The following is a 21,919-nucleotide window of genomic DNA, read 5'->3' as shown; positions in this document are numbered from 1 at the left end:
TCATGGTCCGCAGTGAGCTTACAGGTTTTAGTTCCACTGACTTTCTAATTGCTGGTTGATGTGGATTTTAGGGCTGTTGGGGCTAATGGCAGCTTCTGTTGGTAGAAGAAACGTTTCTGTACCACTGGAGCTTCTTCATCCCCCCTTTCACCCTGCCCCAAGGCAGTCACCCCGATCAAGTGCTGCCTGTTGAGCTGTGCCTCTTTGGACCCTGCTTGTACATCAAGGGTGATAGATTTGCCATGATTTAACGTGTAAAACCGTGTGGGACAAACATTGGCTGCTTCAGTCTGACACTTGTTTGATTCATTTGATTTCAATCCCAGTGACTGCTCTGAGGTGGTGGTACCTCATGGGCAGAACACGATACTCCGTTGGGATGGTATCTTCAGTAGAAACCCCTGCTGTTGTAACTCCTGTGAAGTATTCCAGCTCCCACAGGCACTGTTAATTTTGCTGCCACTAAAGTACCAATCAAGCAGCTTTTTCAGTTCTATGCACACAGCAGGGGCAGACGACTTCTATGCTCCCATTTGTCATCTTGGCTCATATAAGTTTTTTTCCCCCTGAGCTCCCCAGTCACTGCCCCACTGCTATTCCTGGCAGAGTGCGATTGCTCATGGAGGTATTTTTTCTGGCTTAGTGGTCTATGATTTTTTTTTTTTTTACATTTTCCTTTCAGTTGGAACTAGTGACTCCTCAGCCACTTCAGCTTCAAGCTGCTTTCACACTCCTTTAACACTGCTCCTTGTGCCCTCTCCCCATGTCATCCTCGCTGTGCCACGCACAGCCGCCTTACCCAGCCGCCTTGGCCTGGATCTCCTTCCCGCTGGAGCTAACCCACTGTGCTCTCATTTACTTCCTCGGTGAATGCTGCAATGCTTTATGCTTACAGGATAATCCTGACTCAGTATCTCTGTGGGGTTTATATGATTGCAGGATGGTAAGCAGAACAGAAAGCTTTGACTTCACTGCTTCCCAGTGACCATTCTTAGCTTCTATTGCTGCTGATCATGATGTTGATGAATAGCACCATAAAAATTAGAGCAATAGATTTAGTCTTTGTAAGAGCTTCTGGGAAGCTTTGTTAAAAAGCAAACAAATTATCTTCCCACTTGGGATATTTCAGATGCTTTTTACAGGCAAATTTATTGGTCTTTTATGAGACGAGAAATATGTATCCTACATGACTTAAAGCAGAATGGAGATGAGCCAAATGCCTAAGAATGATGAGGTGGCATTATCACTCAGTTGATGAAGGAACTGTGATGATCTTGAAGAGGACTGCTGTTTTTAATCATGAAAATAGTGCTTTTGAATCCTCCTTTGGAGGCTGAAGCAGAATATGAAGTGGCTAAATACATAAACCTAACAGTAGAGCACTTTACAAAAACGAGTGGATATACTGGTCCAGGTTCTCCAAGAAAGTTAGGTAGCCAACTTCTCTTAACTTGCAGGGACTTAAACACCTTCAGACATTTTCTTCCAGAATCTGCCTAGAAATATACTTCAGGCAGTGTTTCTTGGTTTAAAAGTAAGAGCAACCAGGCTGCGAAAATTCGGCAATTCCTACCTGCAGCTTTCTGCAAGTCCATGCTGTGACACATGATGATTCACAGCCCCTGCCTGGAGAGTCATCTCTCCTCGTCCATGCTCAGACTTCACCACTATTTACCAGTCTAGAAAACTGCATGTCCCACCAGTAAGGACATGATATGCTTACCATTGCTGAAATCACTACCTTGCCAACCCTTGGTCCTTGCCATTGGGGTTTGAACCAGGACTGACTTCTAGATTTGTCTAAAAAATGAATAAAATGGTGCTTCAGGACAGTCTCTGCTACAGGATACGAGATGAAACCGAATTGGGAAAAATTATCCTGTGGAGTTCTTATTAAATGTAACTAAAAGCAGCTAGTACAGCTCTGTGAGAGTCCCCACCTCACCTCTCTTCATGGTGGCTCCCTGGCTGCGTCACGCCGTGTCTCTTAACGTTGCCTTGGTATATTCTGCTGGCAGTCTGGGCAGCTCCCTGCTCTTCAACAGCCACAGCCTCGGGGAACAGATTGCTTCATGAGAAACTCTAATGCATAAAATTGTTTGAAATGAAAACTGTGGGAATAGTGCTGATGGTAATGCAAGTAATTTACTCCGGAATGTTTATTATTTAATTAGACAGTTAATACCAGAGTCTGACTGTAATTCAGACCAGACCAAATGGAATAGGGCTTTGTTTGATTTTAATTTCTCTCATGTCTTTAACAGCGCAAGAATTAACACATGAATATGCACGAACATATGCTCAGGAGAAGCATGATTTAACTTTCAAAGATAAATCAGTGCTGACTCATGGTGAAGGAGCTGTGCACAGTTAACAAGAGGGACCTCAGGTTGGCATCACAGGGCTCCTTCTGAAAGCCTGTTCTGTTCCCTTGATGACACTCCTGCCTTGCCATCTGAACTCTCTGGCTCCAGAGCTCAGCAAAGGATTGGATCAAGAGCACACAAGAGCTGTACAACAGCGTATTTGTTTTCTTAATAAAGAGAATGTTGTAGAACAGGTTTTACGTACGGGTCTGATCTCTGTTCCAGATGGGATCTATCCCAAAACAGCACCGGGACTTGTCCAAACAAGGAGGAGTGAGATGTGACAACAGCAGACAGCTTGCAAAAAGGGAAGATAAAAAGCAGGGGAAAAAAAAAAACCACAACAAAAGCATGTAGGGAGCAATGCACACAACTTTTTTTCAGTGTTCAGAAACATGTAGTATTTTTATGTCAGAGAAAGTAATATTGTGTTACCCGTTGAGCAGGTAGATTTGCCATTCACGAATACTGTTCTCTGACAGTATTTCACAAATATTAATGATTCCTTACAATTAATGCTGAGATGGAACTGATTTTTCCTAACAGCTCCAGCTTTTGGCTCAGTGTCAGAAAATCCTGAACCCTGGCTTCTAATTAACCCTGTAACAGACAGAAGCTCTGGAACGCTGAAGGATTCCCGTGAACTCAGGGATAGCTTTGGTCCGTCACAAAGGCAGATCTAAGCCCTAGACCTAAGCTGTTATCCTTTATTTCTCTAGTGTGAGAACCAGTAAACAAGAAATGCCATGACAGACAGCTCCTGGTGCCTTGTCACGTCATTGCAAAAGCACCAATATCTTCTAAGCTCAAAATGCACATTAAAACCAGTTATTGGAACTATTTTGGTTGGGTGTTACACGATTCTCCCGAACAGGTGAAGCACTGGTGAATTTTGGCTGAAACGCTGTCCGGGCAGTTGTAACACCGGGTCGTACAGCTGCGTTATGCTCTCGGTTACAGGGAGATGGGCAGACGCGGGATTTAGGATTCACTCCCCAGGTCCTCGCACCGGGTCCGGGAGCCTCTGCCAGCGCTTCCGAGGCCTTTGGCGACATTGTTACCCAGCAATAAAGGGGTTAAAGTTTTTGTGTAAGATATCACGAAGGGTTTCGCAGGCAGCAGGTGATTTACGCACACCTTACGGGATGTAAGTGCACACAGCGGAGGGACGCGAAGGGCTCATCTCAGCCACAAAGACACGGGGAATAATTCTGCAATTTTAATTCGATTACGCGAGTTTTGAACCGATTACAGCGGAACCTTTGCCGAACTCGAATCCGATTTGTTTTTTCCCCCTAACAGCCTGTTCGCCCGGCGGGGCCGAGGCTCCCTCCGCAGCACCCGCTGCCGCGAACGCCATGTAGCGGACCGCGGTGCTGTCGATCGCTCCGGGGGAGACACGCGGGGCGGAGGCACCGCGGCTCTTCTCCGGGCGCCCCCGTTACCGGGGCCAGGGGGTTCCCTCCTCCCTCACCCCTCCGCGGTGACCCTGCGGCCCCGGCGGGCGGCCCCACCGCGGCGCCCGCTGCCCTCCGCGCCCCGACCGTTCCCTCCCCGCCAGCCTGGGCGCTCCCGCTCCCGGCCCGCCACGGCGGCGCTGTGCGCGGCGCTGCCCCTTTAAGGTTACCGCGGCGACGGGCCCGGGTGAGAGCGAGGCGCATTGACGTCACGGCGGGCGGTGATTGGCCGCGCCGGTTGGTTTCCGGTGGGAGCCGCCGCCGCTGCTGTCGCTGAGGCCGCGGCCGGGCCGGGACGCGACGCGACGCGCGGGGGGCGGTGGGGCCCGGCGGAGCCGCCCGCGCCGGGTGAGCGGCGGCGCCCGGCCCGCGGGGCGGCGAGGGGACGCGACGCGAGGCGAGGCCGGGCGGGAAGGGCGCGGGGCGGGCGGCCCGCGGCCTTGGGGGCGGGCGCCGCCGAGGGGACCGGCCCGGTGCCGGGACCGGCAGCCCCCGGTGCCGCTGGGGGCGGGGAGGCGGTGCCCCTTGTCCTTCCCTGGCTGGTGGCCCCGTGTCCGAGCGGGGAGAGAGGCCACGCTGCGTGGCGGGCTCGTCGGGCCGCGCCGGGCGGGGCGCGGGGCCGTTCGGCCGCTGGAGCAACCCCCCGGCCCGAGTAGGGCTCGGCGGGGGGTGTGTGTGTGTGTGTCTTCCCCCAGCTCCCGGGAACGCCGTGTCGTTCCTTTCACCGTGGGGCCGCCGCCCGCACCGCCGGGCCGTGGCGGTGGCGCCTGCGGGGAGCGGTGAGCAGCCCCGGCGCCGCGGTGAGGGGCGGGCCGGGCCGTGGCGGTCGGAGTGCAGCCGTGCGTTAGGGTGCTCTGGAAGATTGAGAGTTTGCAGAAAAAAAAAAAAACCAACAAAACCTGTAATCTCCAGCAGCAGAATCCAAAGGGGACCAGTGTTATATTGCCCGTGTGGCCTGCGTTCCTCACTAGGATAAAATGGCTAATGTGGCTGCACTGCTGGGCTTTTCAGTGGCTTGTCACTTCTCGAAATCGTTTTGTCTGAATCCGTTTTTTCCTTTTTAAAAGCTGATCCTGGTATCAACATATCTTACTGCATATTCCTAAGCTGTTGCTGCTGTCCCTTTACCAGGTAACTTTCTTTGTATTTCATCCAAAATGCCCTGAGGAATTCTTTCCTGTTTCTTTAGCTGTTTTGGTGTTAATTACTTTATGAAAAAACGATGTGAAATATTTATATATATATATGTAAAATATATATTTAAAAATGGTTCTATAACCTGAAAGGGGGGGGAACCTGCTTAAGAACGCCTTTGTTACAGGTGACGCTGGCATTTTAAAGTCTCTTGAAAACCTAATGTTGTTTAAAGATGTGCTTTTGCTCATTTGCAACTGAAGAAATGTTTATGGGATTGCAGTGAATCCACAGAGATAGTTATGAGGGGGGGACCAGTTTAAACTGGAGAGCGGCTTTGTAGGAGTAGCGCCTCTAATTCCTTAACTTCCGTTAGCGGGCTCTGCCTTGGCGTTTGGTGAACTGGCTCTGGCTTCAGCCTTAATATATTTCACTTCCTGATGCTTTTCATACTTGCCTCTCAGATTCCCAGCTTCCTCCCACCTGTGTCTGGTCGTCATCCACATGATCCCATACAGCTCTGTGCACGAAGGGAGCCTCGAATCCTGTGCAATACTAGATTCAATCAGCAGAACGTTTAGGTGGAAGCTTTCTGGACTTTGTGTGCTCACAGCACTTGAGTTGTTGAAGCTTTTCCAGCTTAATCAGATGCTTTTACTTGTGCCTGTAGATCACTTGGGCTTTTTATTTCTTTCCAGGTGCTAAATTAAGTTCATAGCTTTTTATTTCATGGTTTAGCTTAGTTACTAGCCTTATAAATACAGGTAGTTTGGTGCTGTGATATCAGTAAGATGATAATGCAGCATAACATGCCTGACTACATCGGGCAGCAGCATCTTCATTTCCACTAGTTATTTAACTTTCTTTTATCTTCAGCGATGGCAGCTTCTAGCAGCAGCAGCGAGGAGGAGCGTAGCCTTCGGGAGTGTGAACTTTATGTCCAGAAACACAACATCCAGCAACTTCTGAAGGATTGCATTGTACAGTTATGCACAGTGAGACCTGAAAGACCCATGGGATTCCTCAGAGAATACTTCGAAAGATTGGAGAAGGTAAAAATATGTAGCGGGAGGGGAGTGGAACAAGCTGAATTTACATAATCTCTTTGTCATTTAGAGGCTGAGCTGCAGATTTGACCCGTGTTTGTATTGGCTGTTTGAAATTGGAACTGATGCTTTTGGAAAACAAATCCTGTTTTTTCAGGAGTTTCTGCCAGTTGGTCGTGGTGTAAGAGCACGTCTGTTGTAAGAAAGCGTGAGGGCAGAACCTGAGCTGACAAGCAGACCTGCCTGGCTGGGATGCAGATGCCATCCTCATCTGATGCTTACTCACAAGCTAACGGATAACATACCTGATGTGTCTGTGGTTAGATGGTCACCGTAGCGTTGACCTTGGTCAGACACTGGCATTTGGTTTCTTACACTGAGACAAATGATTTACAGTCATACAACAGCACGGAGGTGGCTGGCCAGTTGTGGTTAACCAGGCCTAGCTGAAGCCAAATGGAAGTGTTTCCATTCCAAATCTCTTGCAGAGCAAGCCTGCTTCTGCCTTCTCTTGAGAGTTTGATGTTGGTGTTTTGCTTGGTTGTTCCTCTTGCTTTTGTCCCCAGGGTCTTTTTGTTGTTGGTGGTGTTGGAAGCGTTCTGGGATCTTGGAAAGGGAAAGCATTTTGTCATATTTCCGGTACTTAAAGGGGGTCTACAGGAAAGCCGGAGAGGGACTTTTGATAAGGGCATGTAGTGATAGGACAAGGGGCAATGGCTTTAAACTGAAAGAGGGGAGATTTCAATTAGATATAAGGAAGAAATTCTTCCCTCTGAGGGTGGTGAGGCACTGGCCCAGGTTGCCCAGAGAAGCTGTGGCTGTCCCATCCCTGGAAGTGTTCAAGGCCAGGTTGGATGAGGCTTTGAGCAACCTGGGGTAGTGGAGGATGTCCCTGCCCATGGCAGGGGGGTTGGAACTAAATGATCTTTGAGGTCCCTTCCAGCCCAAACCATTCTGTGATTCTATATCAGTATTCATAATTGAAACAATGATTTCATGTTCTTTGGAATTGTTCATTTCCTATATTGATGTCTAAGTGGACAGGAAAAGAAGCTGCTATGAGAATGTGAGATTTTTTTAAAGGCTGATGCAGAGGAAAGGTCAGATACAGCGACTCTGTTCAGAACATACATTAGTAAATGATGCAGCTGTGACCTTGGGCAGCAGCTGTTTGCAGGTGCTGCTTTCAGTACTTGTATATGGGAGGGATATCTTTTTCTTGCTTCTTTTATTCTAGCTAGTTATTAATTGCTGATGTAAAGCAGAAGGAAATTAACACTAGAGGTCATAAATGTGCACGGTGGAAGTTGCCTTTTAATGGAAGTGTTCAAGGTAGATACAAGAAAATGACCAAATGGTGCAAGCTGACTTCCTGTACTCACAATGTGTTTGAGGAACATTTTGCTTATTAAATGAGCAAGGACTTTATGATATATCTGACTTTTTTTGGGGTGTGTGTGGTTGCATCTTTAGTACCTTCTCTTTCAGAGAATACTAGCAGCAAACCAGGTGGTAATCAGGTTCTTAAATATCCATTGTCCCTCCCTGTTACTGTGCCTCCTTCTCCACCTTGTGTCCTCGAGTTTCTAAGTACTCATAGATTCATAATTTTTAAACTTAACACAACAAGTGTTGCTATACAAAAACTTTACAAAGTGAACTGTATTACTGCACTTAGAATAAATTCTAAACCAATCCATATGCAGGGATATGAGGATAGGAATATTTGGATGCTTTTGTGTAGTGGACTCATGGTCAACGTGCAGTATTTCAGATTAAAGGAAACTTAATTTGTTTTTAGCAAGACAAGTCTAGCTCTGAACTTAATCATGTGTGTTCTGGAGTTCAATAACTCCTGATGATTTTATTCTGGGGCAAATAGACTGTCTGTATGTTCCTGTCAGCTTATAAGGAAGCTAAAATTAAAACTGATGTTTTTTCCCCTGAAATTACTCTTACAGTTTTGGTCAGGGTCTTTCATGAGTTGTGTTGGTGGGGGTTATCCATGCCACTAGTGCAGCTATAGCTAAAAGTGAAACTGTAGCATTTTTCTTCTTGCCTTCTTCTATTTAAAAAATTGCTACAGCTTTCTCCAAGCAATTCCACGATTCAGTCTGATGGGTTGGTCTTGTTTTAACCAGGTAACGTGCTATCTTAATAGCTATCAAGTACCAGAACATGAACAGGGTTGTGCTACGTCAGCAAGCTCCCGTGACATCCCTGTCTGGAAAGCACACATGCTAAGTACTAAATTAACCAGCTCCAACCTGGTCCTTAGCTCTGGTAGAGCAAAAATGTTTGTGGAATGGCGTCTGTTTCACCTTCCAGAAGTAACATCTGTTACATCTTTGATAAAGCAGAGCAATTTTTCAACATATTTTCTAAATCTGTTCATCTGTTAGACTGGATGAAGTCGAAGTTGAGATAAAGGTTTTTTTTTAAGACTGAATTTTGTAGGAACACCATTTAAAACTGAAGCGAGGTTGCTGTTTTCTCTCTGGTTATCTTGACAAGTCATCTCTTCCACAGCGTGCACACGGAGCTGATTCACTGTCATGTTGTTAAAATACATTGAAGATATTTAAACACGTTTGAATTTATGTTCAGAAACATGAAAATTACTGCCTCTGAGACTGTTACAGCTGCTGTAGAAATTCAAATGTCCTCTTCAGAGTTGTGAAAGCTGTTACATTAATCTAATTACTACACATTGATTGTATGTTTTTACAATACCTGAGTATTTTCCTATTTCCTAAGTGCTGCTTTTGCAAAAGATGATAGTTAAGAAGGATAGAGTGTGTAGTTGTGAATTTATGGCAGAGCTTTTAACGCTACTTTTTTAGCTTTGGAGTGTTTGTGTTTTTTTTTTTTAAATATGTGGAGAACTGATATAAATTAATTGCTAATTAACCAGAAGTTGAGGCTGGCTTCTGGTGTGATGATGATTACCAGATGCCAGACCATACAGTATAAAACGTTATTCTGAAATCGTGAACGTCGTCTTCAGTAGCTGATAGGCTTAAATGTGAGTATGTGAAGTCTCATCACTTTAATGTTTCTCACTTGTAATAATTTCAATGAACTTAATAACTATTGCTTACTTGTCAGGAAAAATAAAATTCACAGTTAGTGGTTACTGACACTGAAAACTCTTTGAACTGCTTCCTTAGCTGAAAGGCCAGGATAATGCTTGGATGTAATAAATCACAGAATCATGGAACGGTTTGGGGTAGGAGGGACCTTAAAGATCATCTCGTTCCAACCCCCCTGCCACAGGCAGGGACACCTTCCACTAGACCAGGTTGCTCAAAGCCTCATCCACCCTGGCCTTGAGCAGGCTAACTTTAGTAATAAACCTTTTAAAAATCCTGGTAATGGTTATCCCGGTCACTACAGAGCAAAATTAATGCCTTTGTCCGTTAAGTGTTTAATTTGAGGAGCTTCTAAACCTGAACAAATACATTTTCTCACTTGTAAACACTGGCTAAATTCTAAGGTAGCTGCTGCTCTTCCTTCAAGGCCTAGTGTAATTTTTCTCTGATCTGATGGTGTAATATATGTGGTTGAGTATTGGAAATTATAAAAAATTATAGGTTTTAAAAAGATGAATACATGAAGAGCTACTGCTTTGAAAACAGTGAGATTATTTGGAATAGCTGGTGTATTTTAAATTAATGTATTATCTTATTGATACGTAACTTGTTTTGTGTCCATGCCCTACCTTATCATACTTTTTAAAATAGTCATGTTAAATCTCAGATCAGGCAAAGTTACCAGTTGTATTTTTTCTGTTAGTGCATTTTCCTTGTTCCTTAAGTGGACCATTACCCTGGTGAGCCTCTTGTTGAGCAGTGTTTGATGCACAGCTCCCTAGCTAAATGCTGCTGAAGTGCTTCTATCCCTGAAAGTTACAGGATTTCAGTATTTCATGTTTTATGTGATACTGGAAAAAACACAGCAGCTGATGTTCATATATGTAAAAAGTGTCAAGTTTTTTTAATGGGTTAAGTGTTTGGTGTGTGAACGCACAGTATGTTTCTGTGGTTGGTGGTGGTGCCCAGTTTGTAGAGAGGTGGTTTAAACTGGACACTTACTACTGTGCTTAACAAAGCTATTTTTACCTTCGTCTCAGTTGAGACCTGTTTCTCTAGAATCAGGAGAGAGAAACAAGGTTTTAAATATGTTTTGCTCCCATCGTTTTAAAATGTAGCACTATTTTATCCATGTGCAAAAAGCAGGAAGCGAAATGTAATTTGATGGGTCAGGGCTTTGGTTATCTGAGAGGTGCAAGATGTGAACTCGCTGTAATGGTTATCTGATGGCCCTTTCCTCAAAATGTTGTTGTTATACATAGCCTCTGTGCACCTCCGGAGTGGAGTGTGGCAGCCAAGCTGCCCAGCTGGGCAGGGTACGGTTTGATCAAGGACACTGGGACAAACTGGCTTTTAAAAGTGCTGCAGCTCTCGGAGAACAGATGACTCCTTGGTCTTCTAAGGCTTGTCCCAAAACTCTGTTCCCTTAACGCTGGGCAAGTCGTTTATCTGTTACCATGCAAATGCTTTGGCTCCAAGGCTGGCTTTTTTTGGTTTGTTTTTAATCTGATTTTAGTTGATTAAGACGAATCTTCTGGTATGTAGAAGAATCAAATTTCTGTGTGTCAGATTAGGTACTCTTCATTTTTTTGAAGTATCCTGGTCTTCTACACTATCACTGCAAGGCAGCACAACAGGTAACTGAGAGAAGGAAGGAAAACGTGTACCGTCGTGCAAAGTTGACAATCTGTAGAATCAACTTGCTTAAACATACTGTGCTGTTAGTGTAACATACTAAAATAACCACCATTGTGATATGAATGTTATGAATGAAAGACATATCTGCTGTCTGCTCCGAAAGGGCTTTGATCTTGGTTGCTGTCGCCTCCTGTTTGCCGTAACGTTGGAGTAATAGTACCCAGGAAACCCCCTTGCACTGGCAGACTAAGCTCGAATATGGTATGTGATGACTTTTTTCTCTGTTGGATTATGTGACACAAACACGTCTCCCTTCCTGTTTAGGAGGAAACAAAACAGTTGTTGAATCAACAGAAGTCTGGTTCCCGCTCAGACTCACGGGAGGATGAAATCTCTCCTCCTCCTCCTATGAACCCTGTGGTTAAGGGCCGAAGAAGGCGTGGGGCCATCAGTGCAGAAGTCTATACAGAAGAGGATGCTGCATCTTACGTTAGAAAGGTGCCCCAACTTGTGAATGTTGCTAAAATTTGCATCTCCAGTCAAAGAGTTCATCTAAGACCACCTTCTATCAGTGTATTAAGTAACAGAGCTCCTGTAGCCTGTTGGGTCTTGTAAAAAGCAAGACCTTTTTACAGTTGTGTGTATAGGTGTTTAATTGGAGGTGAGAATAAACTGTTGTGCAATTAAACCGTTTATGCATAACGCAGACCTGTTCCCTTTGAAGCAATAGGTATTTATCTGCACATATATTTGTATATTATATATATAAACAAAGTGCTTCCAGTTATTCAGCAGCTGCAACAACATTACGTTTAGCCTAATGGCAGAGCAGACTTGTTGCTATTTGTAGGAAAACACAGGTTGAACAGACACTTGTACTCTTGCAAAAAAACTTACAAACTTAGCATGGAATGATGTTTTTACAGTTACATAAAAAAATACCAGATTTTATTTACTTTGTGTGTAAATTGGCTGTAAACATTGACTGTATTTGGGTTTAGATCTATGGTGCTTGAAAGAAACTGGAAAAATGCAGCCAGTGGTTTACAGTAATTGAATAATTTGTTTACCCAGAGGAATGCAGAAATTTTTCTTCAAAAAATTAATGGGTTACCTTTTCTGATCACATCCTAGGTTATTCCAAAAGATTATAAGACTATGGCTGCTTTGGCAAAAGCTATCGAGAAGAACGTGCTGTTTGCCCATCTTGATGATAACGAGAGAAGGTAGGAACAAATCTTTGGAGTCTTAAAGTTTCTTAAAGCGCAGACTTCAGAACAGCTAAAATGTGTCATAATGTACAAAGCTGCCCAGCCTTTTTGGAACAGTCAGTGTCACCATACAGAGGTTGTAGGAAAAGGATTGGTGGGTTGGAGGTACAGATGTATGGATGCATGCAGGGCAGTTGTCCAAGCGGTTGTCTAACTTTGATGTCCTTTTTCCAGTGACATCTTTGATGCAATGTTCCCTGTCACTTACATCGCAGGAGAGACTGTCATACAGCAAGGCAAGTGACAATGTTCACATTGATCAATAAGTTTGAGATGTGAGCAGACTGGCTGAGTGCTCTTGTTGTGTTTTTTTTGAAAAACATTGTGTGGATGAGTGACCCTTTCTTGCTATGGTATCTGAAGCACAGCTCATGCTGAAGTGGGGACTGGAGCAATTGCAGGAAGATGTAGTTTCTTTGCTTGTGTTATCTGTTGTTAAGATTGTCATTTGATGGCTCTGTAGAAGAGATTATGTCAGTTTATGGATCCAGTATGCCTTGCCAGTAATCCTGGAAGTGCTGCTGATCTCCTGTGTACCAGTAGATGTCCCCCCTCACAGAACTGAGAGGAGTGTGAAATCAGCAAAATGTGAAATTTCACCGTGTAAGCTGTGCAAAATTTGCCTGTGCCAATCTGATCAGAGTCTAAACTTCAAAGTTGACAGAGATACTAGTTCTGTGAAATGTGACTGCTTGCATAGCTTTACTCTCTTTTTAGTGTGTATTCAATTTTTTTTCCCCCCTCTTTAGGTGATGAAGGCGATAACTTCTATGTTGTTGATCAAGGAGAAATGGATGTAAGCATTATTGGTAGTTTATTGATGATATGTTCATTCATAGCAGAAGAATAGGCTCGTATTTACAGGCCTTTTCTACAGGTCCCTCCTTTAGCAACTTTTCTTATAAGTTCTTACTTGTAGAAGCTTATTTTCTCTGGAGCGTCCTTGCTCCGTAGCAGCTCAGTGTGGCTGCACAAACGATGAGTTGTGTTGAGTTTCAAAATGAATGATTCCGAAACCAATACAATAGTAATGCTTTCCAGGGGGCAGGGTGGAGTCTAGTGGAGGTGTGGGACAGGCTTTAAGAATGACCAGGCTTTTTATTTTCCAGTCTAACTAATCCATAGCCTTCTCTGACAGAGACTTTTTTGAGATTTTATTTCCTGTTAAAGGATCTCAGGAGTCTACGTGTGTAGTCTCTGTGCATGTGACGTAGGAGAAGAGTCCCTGTGTCAATGAAAGTGAAAATTGTGGCTGGGACTGGGGTTGACTGTGGAACATTGATGAAACCCTGAAGTGGTCAACTCTGTGCAAACATGAGAATTTCCCTTTATAGTAAAGGAAACGTGAGGTGGCACAAGCTTCATGTTGTCTCTGACCAGCTCATGGGACACCGTGGGCCTTGGCTTATCACCATGTCCTGCCTTTCAGGTTTATGTGAACAACGAGTGGGCAACCAGCGTTGGTGAAGGTGGAAGCTTTGGAGAACTTGCCCTTATATATGGAACTCCTCGCGCTGCAACTGTCAAAGCGAAGACGAACGTGAAGCTGTGGGGCATTGACAGAGATAGCTACAGAAGGATCTTGATGGCAAGTATTTTTCAAGCTGATGAGTGGCTTATGCCATTGACTGAAGTAGCTCTGTGCTGATCTGGAGTTATGCTTTGGGTTTTACTATTCACTCAACTTATACTGATCACTTGACCTTCTTATCTGTGCCTGTCCTTTGCCGGGTGATTTATTCAAAATCCTGTTGTCTTTTTTTTGCAATCAGAAAGCTGATCACTCAGCATACGTCAGGCATGGAGCAAGGGGGAATGTTGCATTAGCAAACAAAATAACAATGCAGTTTTAAACTGGACTAAAAGAGTAGTACCTCCTGGTTAACTTGTCAGTAGTTTTGATTCTGCTCTCTCTCTAGCTTGCCATGTGTAAGTAGTGCACGTGAGCAGCTGTAACTCACTTTTGAGCATATTTGTGAGTTTGGGTAAGGTTGTATGGTAAGAAAATGCGTTTAAGAAACATTAAGGCTGCAATAAATGCTAAGTGCTTTGCAGGGGTTGCTGAACTCTGGAATATTGCTGAAATAATGGAATTTGAAAACACAATGTTGTGGGTTCGGAGTCTGAGAGACAGGATGTGATATGTGTGGTTAAATATATTTTTGTCTTAAGTTTTATGTCAAGCCTCATGTCAAATGTGAAGTAAAAAAAAACGTTGTGCACTTTTTTTCTAGGGGAGTACTTTGAGAAAGAGAAAGATGTATGAGGAATTCCTTAGTAAAGTATCTATATTGGGTAAGTGAGAAGACTTTTGTTCTGAAGTGGACTAAATTGCCATATTGTAATAAAGCTCTTAGCCAGCATTATTGTGATTACAGGCTGTTGTGGTAATCAGTTAAAACTGACTGCAAAGCCTGTACTGCTTCTCTGCATCATTCCAAAATAATTCTCATTCAAGTCTTGGTATCTGATGTACGGATGTAGCCAGAAATAGGTTGATGTCTGTATAAGGACAGAGCAAAAAGTATAATTTGTGCCTTGAAAAAATACTCTGTTAATGAACTATTAACTCTATAGAATCTCTGGACAAGTGGGAGCGTCTCACTGTAGCTGATGCATTGGAACCGGTACAGTTTGAGGATGGGCAAAAGATTGTGGTCCAGGGAGAGCCAGGAGATGAGTTCTTCATTATCCTGGAGGTAAGTAAGGCCAAAATTAAAAGCTCAGAACTTTTTTTAACATGACTTACTCTGCCCCCAAATAGGCACTTGGAGAAAAACGAAATATAAGAACGTACTTCCTTAAGAGATATAATCTTGCTGGACGTATAGAAGCTTATATTTAGTTTTGCTATTTTTACAAATGGTACTTTCAGGAGAAAAGTAACAAGTTTCTGGCTGAAACTATTTTTTTTTTTTTTTCCAGAAGAGTAGAGACCTGTTCTAGATAGCTAGTCAAGTCTTGCTAGTTGTATCATTGTCTTCTGTCTGGGGTTTTAGTGGTGGTGCTTTTTGCTCATCATACTGTAATATTCTTAGTGTTATGAAGAAACACAGAAGAAGTCAGTGCTGTGGATATATACATACCCAAGGCTTTTATGCTTAGAGGAGGGAGGACCAGCTGTTTTTATAGAGCAGGCTGGTGAACTATGCAAAGACTGTGAACTGATTTCTTAGACTGAGACAGCGTAACAGTTGTTCCTGCAAAGCAGCTGATTCTGTGTGGAATTCAGTGTTTCAAGTGATACTGGCAATTCCAATTGTTTAATTGCTGTGATTTATTGAAGGGCACAGCTGCAGTGTTACAGCGTCGATCAGAAAACGAAGAATTTGTTGAAGTGGGCAGACTGGCACCTTCTGATTATTTTGGTGAGTTACACCGTGACAGCTGTGATTACGTACACCGTGGTCACCGTTTTACCTGTGCGGTGTGGATGACTGCTGTGGGTGGTAGCGATGGGATGGATTTGCTTAATTACTGTTTTGGCTGACTCTTGTGGCTTCAGTCAATGTCAGGTGAGTATTAGAGGCACCTGCCATGCAGGTGTGCGTGGATGTCTCAGAAATGAGATTGTTCTAGAGGGCTTGAATTTACAAAGGGCCTGGTGGTGATTTGCTCTGACCTCCCTCCTCTGAGCAGAGCTGACTTTGAAATTGCATCATATCGGCTCAGGGCTGTATCCAGTCGACTCTCTTGTGTCTCTAGGGATGGAGATCCCACAACCTCTCTGGGCAATTTCTTTCACTGTTAAGCCAGCCTTGTTGTGAAGAATTCTTTTTCTCTATGCCTGACAAGAATTTCCTGTTCTGCAACTTGTCGCTTTCTCTCTGCCTTTCGCTGTGCAGACAGCAGTCAAATTTGTCTTTATAATAGCTCATTATCTAGCTGAAGACAGCAATAAGATTCCCTCCTTAGCCTTCTTTTCTCCAGGTCAGACTAACCCAGCTCTTTCAGCAGCTCTTTGTACATTCTGTGCTGCAGTTCCGTAAGGGTGGTACTGCTGACTTGCTCTGCTTTGTCAGCATCTTGCACTGGAGACCCTGAAACTGTGTGATGCTCTGGACATAGTCTTCCAAGTGCAGATCAGGGTCTTCTCTTCTTCTGTTGAAGGTGTTCTTACTTAGCTAAAAGTTACATGGTGTGTAAGTCGCCTTGGCTTGAAAAAGCTTACATGTGCTGGCAAAGAAAAGGGCTAAGATCCTATTGTAAATATTTACTTGTGAGGACTTGGAAATAATCTTCACATGGAACTAGTCACTTGTCTAGTGCATGTTGATTTGTTTTGGATCACAGATAAGGACTGGATATGTATGCTCACAGAGTGTTCCTGGAGCATAATGTAACAGTATATAACAAGATATTCCTGGCAGCCTTACTTTGTGTTCAGAAGAAAAGTGCTTTCAGTTCTGAAACAAAAGCAAGCAGCCGGTTCAGAACCTACTATTTAATGTTTAAATACTTCCCTGTCTCTCTCTCTCAAAAAAAAAAAAGTACTTAACTTTTTTCTCATGTTTTCTCTTTCCTCACTACTCTTTCTAACCAGTCCTCTTGCTAAAGCATTCTGGTTGTCTGTTCAGTTTTTTGCTTTGTAGGTGATGTAATCAACAAATACTCTGTTGCAAGGCCTGGAGTGGGATGTACTCAAGAGTGCAGTAATAGTACTGAGTCTGACCAAAGGTCTGCTTAGCTCGGAATCTAGTGCTAGATGTTTGTTCTATGTATTTCAGTCTGTACTAGTATTTCCCTTGATGTGTACCCTTGAGTTTCCCACTGCTAAACTAAATGTTATCTCTACCATTGTGTTCAGGTGCTGCAGACCTGTCCCCCAGGGGTTTAACTCTCCCTTAGAACCTACTTATCCTTTTGCAAGTCTGTTTTGGAGGCTAGTGAGTTCAAGAGTTTTAATTGGGCACAGAGGAAAAGTTTTTCTTGTTTCTTCTGAACATCCCTTCTGATAATGCAGGCAGATTTATTCTCCAAGGAGCACTGAGTTCTTTCCTCAGTGCTGAACATGGAGATAACCAGCCCACCTGCTTAAAACCAGGCAAACCTAAAGCTGATGCTGAGGTTTCTCTCACACTTGGTGCTAGGAATGTTAGGGGTAGCTGTTGTCAGTGATGGAAACAGGGGCTTGTTGAAAACTTCATTTCCAGATTTGTTGTTTAGCAGTTGTAACAGTTATTTGAAACAAAGCTTTTGGTATGTTTGTACATAACTTATGAAGTGGGAATCCAACGGAACCTCAAGATACTAATCTTCCACAGCCCCATGGCAAAGTCAGATACTTGGTTCTGGCTAGCTATGGGTCAAAGGCTTCTGTCTGCATTCATTTTTTATTTTTTTTTTTTTTACTTCAGTACCATGATCATCTTGTCCTGAGTTTCTTAGCAATATCAGAATTGAACAGCAGCATACCTTGCATATTAGAAAAACAACTACTTGTAGTAACGAAAAGAAAGCTACATGGTTAATTGAAACATGACCTTTTCTCAAATAGAACCAATGTTGAAAATTCTTCAGGCCATCTTGAGAGAGACTTGAATGCAGATGAGCTTTTAAATAAAAAAATCAAGTAGTTTTTTTTAAAACTGATTCACAGTTGCTTCTAATGTAACTACAGAGATACTTGTTCTGCTCAGTGTTAAAACCTGAATTGCCTTCGGTTCCATTCCTGCAGCAGTTTGAAATACAACAGGGTAACTTCTTCAGCTCTTTTGCACGTTGATTTTTAACACTGTTCGTGCTTTCCTGTTGCCCTAGGTGAAATAGCTCTGTTGATGAACCGGCCCCGCGCTGCCACAGTCGTTGCTCGTGGCCTGTTGAAATGTGTAAAGCTTGATCGACCCCGATTTGAGCGTGTCCTGGGTCCGTGCTCGGATATTCTCAAGCGAAACATCCAGCAGTACAACAGTTTTGTATCACTGTCTGTCTGAAACCTTCCTCCCTAACCAAAACATGCTTCACGAATGCAGACTGCTTTATTACCCTTGTGCAGAGCCACATTGCCACTGGCATTTGCAGCTTCCTGTCTGTTAAAAAAAAAAAAGAAAAAAATTGCTTATCATGGCACTATTTTTAATTTAGAGCTCTCTGTCCTATGAAATTAATAGAAAAAGTTCAGTGGAGACATTTTTTCTTACGGCTTCTCTCTGTGCAAGTGTCCAACTCGGGCAGGTGCAGCCTTGCTTCAGCGAGGGGCAGATCTCCTGGCACCATGCTGATTGCCATAGAGCCAGGAGGTGACAGTAGAGAGGAGAAAAAAGTTGTTTTAAAGGTGTCTCTCAAATTGTTGGACAGATTTTAAGGCTGTGGTCATAATCTGCTGTATTTCTTTTCAAATGAGAACTGCCCTTGTAATTGAGCTTCTTGGGGCTTGGGTTTTTTTTTTTTTTTTAAATTTTCTGGGTACTGTAATTCTGGGTTCAGTCGTGAGGCATCAGCTGCTAAGAAAGCCACAGTTGGAATTTAACAGTATAATTGTTCCTGTGTCTGCTGGTTTAAGATTGCTTAGTTATGTTTGTCAAGTGTAAATCAAAGCTTTCAAGGTTCATAGTTCTGGTGAACTACCGCAGTTGTTCCTTAATTTGCTGACTTGCTGCAACTGACTCTTTTCTTGTTCTTTCTTCAGCGATAGTTGCGCCATTTAAAACTCTTCCTGTTCCAAGTGGCAAGAACCAAATGTTACATTCAATGCCTGACTTTGGTCTCTAGTACATAGGTCGGTGTAAGAATGGTGCAGCTGTCCAGCTGTTAGTAATGTTCAAGTACTTAGATTGGTGTAGACATTGGAAGCAAACATTTTATTTTCCCTGTGACTCTTGCTTGCTTTGTATTCCTCAGTTGACTTTTTTTTTTAAAAAAAAAAAAGATCATCAGTTCAGGTGACCCTTTGATACCAGGGAGAATAAATGTTGAGTATTTATGGCCAGCATCAGTTGCAGGTGGCAAGATTGCTGGTCCATATGGATGCCATTATTCTTGGTACACAATGTGAGGCAGAAAAAGTGAATGTTTTAACTTTCCTGCAACACTCAGTTATTTTAAGTTTTTTAAATCAGTCAATTCACAGTTTTTAAAATGGTTAATTATAAATCTAGTTTAAATACAAAAGGTGCATTCTTTTTCGTTGCTGACGGAATTTGTGACACGTATTTCACACTCACTCTTTTTTCCAAGTTCAATATGTTGCAGAGTCTTAAATGTATTTCAGTATTTACCAGCTTTGTGTTCCATTATTCTGTGCGCACCAATACTTCCCAAAAGTTTTTACTGAATTCCACGGTTCAATAACGGTAGGCAATTTTTAAGGTTTCCTTTAAACTGTAATTTATATCAAGTAGCGTAGGTTTGTATTTGGGAGTGACAGCAAGCAGTTTGGCATTTGTTGTGCAACTACTTCTAACGATGGAGCCCTCGTTTTATTTCCTTTCTGAGGTGATGTGGATTCAAATTCAACAGACTTTCTCCCAGGCGTGTAGATAATCAGAAAGAGTCTGCTAATTGGTGCAAAATAATACTGAGGGTACCAAGCCTTTACGGAAGGTTTCAGGGTATTTCTGACCCTGAAATCCCAGTAATGGGATTTAAACACTTGTGGTTTGAGTTCTCTATTCCGAAGATGTTGAGTGGAGGATTTCTGCCAGAGTCCTTAAGTGGTAAGCAAATGCTACCTTTTTGGTTTTTTCTTTTTTTTTTTTTGGTAAAACTGTTTTCTTAAGTTTTGACTCTATCAAGGTTTTTTTCTTCATATGTGTTCTTTGTGTTACTTTAAAGCACCAAAAACTGTGTAAACTAGTTAGAGCTCCACAAAAAAAATGCACATTTTTTTATATAAGGCTTTCTAATCAAATTTCACTACTGCATCTTTTTAGCTTGCTGTTTACTCCCTTTTGTAGTTTTACCTACAAGATTTTAAGATAAATCAGCTAAGTCTGAGTTAAATATTAATCACAGTTATAGCTTTACCTTTGTGTGCAATTTAAATATGTTTGAAACTACGATTGGCATAGTTTTGCCTTAGCTAACATTCAGGGCTTTAGAGGTAATTTTTTGCTAGTCCACCTTTAGCGAATTTGAGGTCTATTGCCCTAGAAAGCTATAGTCAACCAGAGGACCATTTTTGTATTGTTACCTGACTATATAAGTCTGATTTACTGTATGTGCTAATATATTATATTATATTCCTTTTGTTATAGATTGTCCTTATGGCAGGTAAAGCAATAAAATGATTTAAATTCTTAAATGCAATCAGTCTCTGTATTTTTTTCCCCATCCCTATGTTGTGTTTTCCTTTGGCCTTAGAGGATACATTATTAATGAGGTGGTAGAAACAAAGAAGCTTTGTGTTAACTCTGGAGGCTTGAGTTCAAGTCCTGGCTTACAGCAGAACTGAACCTTCCTCTCCAGAGCCTGCAGGAGAGCTTGGTCTCCACGAGCCAACCTGTGACCCAGGAGCTGCTCTGGAGTTCTGGCATTGGGTGCACATGGCTACTTTGGAAGTCAGAAGGTGCCTGTGTCTTGCGTGAGTGTCTCGTAGCCACCTCGTGCTGCTTTGACCTCTTGTTAAGGTTGTTAGTGCTCAGCCACTGCTACTGGAGCTCGGAAGCTTCTGAGAGTTGTCTGCTCCCATCTGTGCGTACCCTTAGTGGATGTTTTGAACAGGTGATGATTAATTGTGAGTGAGTTCTGGCGGACAGACAGCGAGAAATAAAGAGGGGAATTTTCACACTACGATGAATCATAGAATCACAGAATGGTTTGGGTTGGAAGGGACCTCAAAGATCATCTAGTTCCAACCCCCCTGCCATGGGCAGGGATACCTTCCACTACACCAGGTTGCTCAAAGCCTCATCCAGCCTGGCCTTGAACACTTCCTGGGATGGGGCATCTACAACTTCTCTGGGCAACCTGTTCCAGTGCCTCACCACTCTCAGAGTGAAAAATTTCTTCCTTAGATCTAATCGAAATCTCCCCTCTTTCAGTTTAAAGCCATTGCCCCTTGTCCTGTCACTACATGCCCTTGTCAAAAGTCCCTCTCCAGCTTTCCTGCAGGCCCCCTTTAGGTACTGGAAGGCTGCAATAAGATCACCCCAGAGCCTTCTCTTCTCCAGGCTGAACAGCCCCAACTCTCTCAGCCTGTCTGAAACTTTTCTGAAGCAGAAAAAGTTTGGGAAGTGATGACCTGAAGCAGCTCAGACTGGACGTTTTGCACCCAGCTCTGAGAAAGCTATTGCCCAGTTTTGAAGATACATTAAAAAGCTACCATGTAAGGGAGGATAAAAAGTAAGAAAGCAGCCTCGCAACCCCTGTTACTGTACCAGCCACTTAAATATCCTTGGGTTTGTTTCCTTCATCCGGCCCTCCCTTTCCCCCATCTCCTTGCCAAAAAAAAAAAGGCTGAAAACTATTTTTTTGTTACCTAAAATGAAACTTTAAAACTTCCACTTCTAACCTCATAAGTTTACTTTTAAACTTATCTTCTGCTGCCATGTTCTTCCTGTTCAAGCAGCCAACAGTCACCATTCCATGACATGGATCAAATGAATTGTGGGCTTGTGTGTGGTAAGCACAGAAAGCCACCATTAGAGGGAGATAGGACTTTGGGAATCAGCGTCCTGTACTGAACCAACTGCTGCACCGTGCACGCCGAGAGTGAGTTAGGTCCTTTTATTTTCATCTGCTCTCTGTGCACAGGAGCAAAAAGGTCAGGAAGGCCACCAATGTTGAGAATTCTGTTTGTTGGATTGAGACTGTCTAAAACCTTGCTTTTGTGGAAGCTGGAAATGGAAGGACGTGGCTGAATCACAAGTCAGGAGAGACTAAAGGAGCGTGGTGTGGGGTTTTTGGTTTTGGTTGGGTTTGTGGGGGGTTCTTGCTAACCTTTGTGGCTTCAGAATATTGGAGGAGTCTCTTTGC

The 21,919-nt window shown here is 43.2% G+C and overlaps 1 protein-coding gene across 3 annotated transcripts; it reads left to right on the top strand.

Annotated features, from left to right (window-relative positions):
• Positions 1-4,143: 4,143 nt before the first annotated feature.
• Positions 4,144-20,251, top strand: PRKAR1A (protein kinase cAMP-dependent type I regulatory subunit alpha). 3 transcript variants are annotated; one of them, XM_086623838.1, is made up of 12 exons: positions 4,144-4,171; positions 4,891-4,954; positions 5,834-6,009; positions 11,058-11,231; positions 11,868-11,959; positions 12,179-12,240; positions 12,754-12,800; positions 13,434-13,592; positions 14,239-14,299; positions 14,582-14,703; positions 15,291-15,372; positions 17,765-20,251. In XM_086623838.1, the coding sequence occupies exons 3-12, from the start codon at positions 5,836-5,838 to the stop codon at positions 17,935-17,937; spliced, it is 1,146 nt and encodes a 381-aa protein (XP_086479964.1). In that variant the 5' UTR covers positions 4,144-4,171; positions 4,891-4,954; positions 5,834-5,835; the 3' UTR covers positions 17,938-20,251. The 3 variants fall into 3 exon arrangements, with proteins under 3 accessions (XP_086479964.1, XP_086479966.1, XP_086479965.1); XM_086623840.1 differs by having other exon boundaries at positions 5,809-6,009; XM_086623839.1 differs by lacking the exon at positions 4,144-4,171 and having other exon boundaries at positions 4,666-4,954.
• Positions 20,252-21,919: the final 1,668 nt, after the last annotated feature.

This window comes from Tauraco erythrolophus, chromosome 20 (assembly GCF_009769465.1).
Source record: "Tauraco erythrolophus isolate bTauEry1 chromosome 20, bTauEry1.pri, whole genome shotgun sequence".
NCBI lineage: Eukaryota > Metazoa > Chordata > Aves > Musophagiformes > Musophagidae > Tauraco > Tauraco erythrolophus.
Note: the sequence above shows the minus strand (reverse complement) of the source record. Positions and strands in the feature narration are given on the sequence as shown.

Bases quoted from the DNA above. Each gene is read 5' to 3' on its own strand.
- PRKAR1A (XM_086623838.1), top strand. From the start codon at position 5,836: ATGGCAGCTTCTAGCAGCAGCAGCGAGGAGGAGCGTAGCCTTCGGGAG. The intron at 11,960-12,178 runs GTAGGAACAAAT...TCCTTTTTCCAG, and splicing joins CTTGATGATAACGAGAGAAG to TGACATCTTTGATGCAATGT. The intron at 15,373-17,764 runs GTGAGTTACACC...CTGTTGCCCTAG, and splicing joins GGCACCTTCTGATTATTTTG to GTGAAATAGCTCTGTTGATG.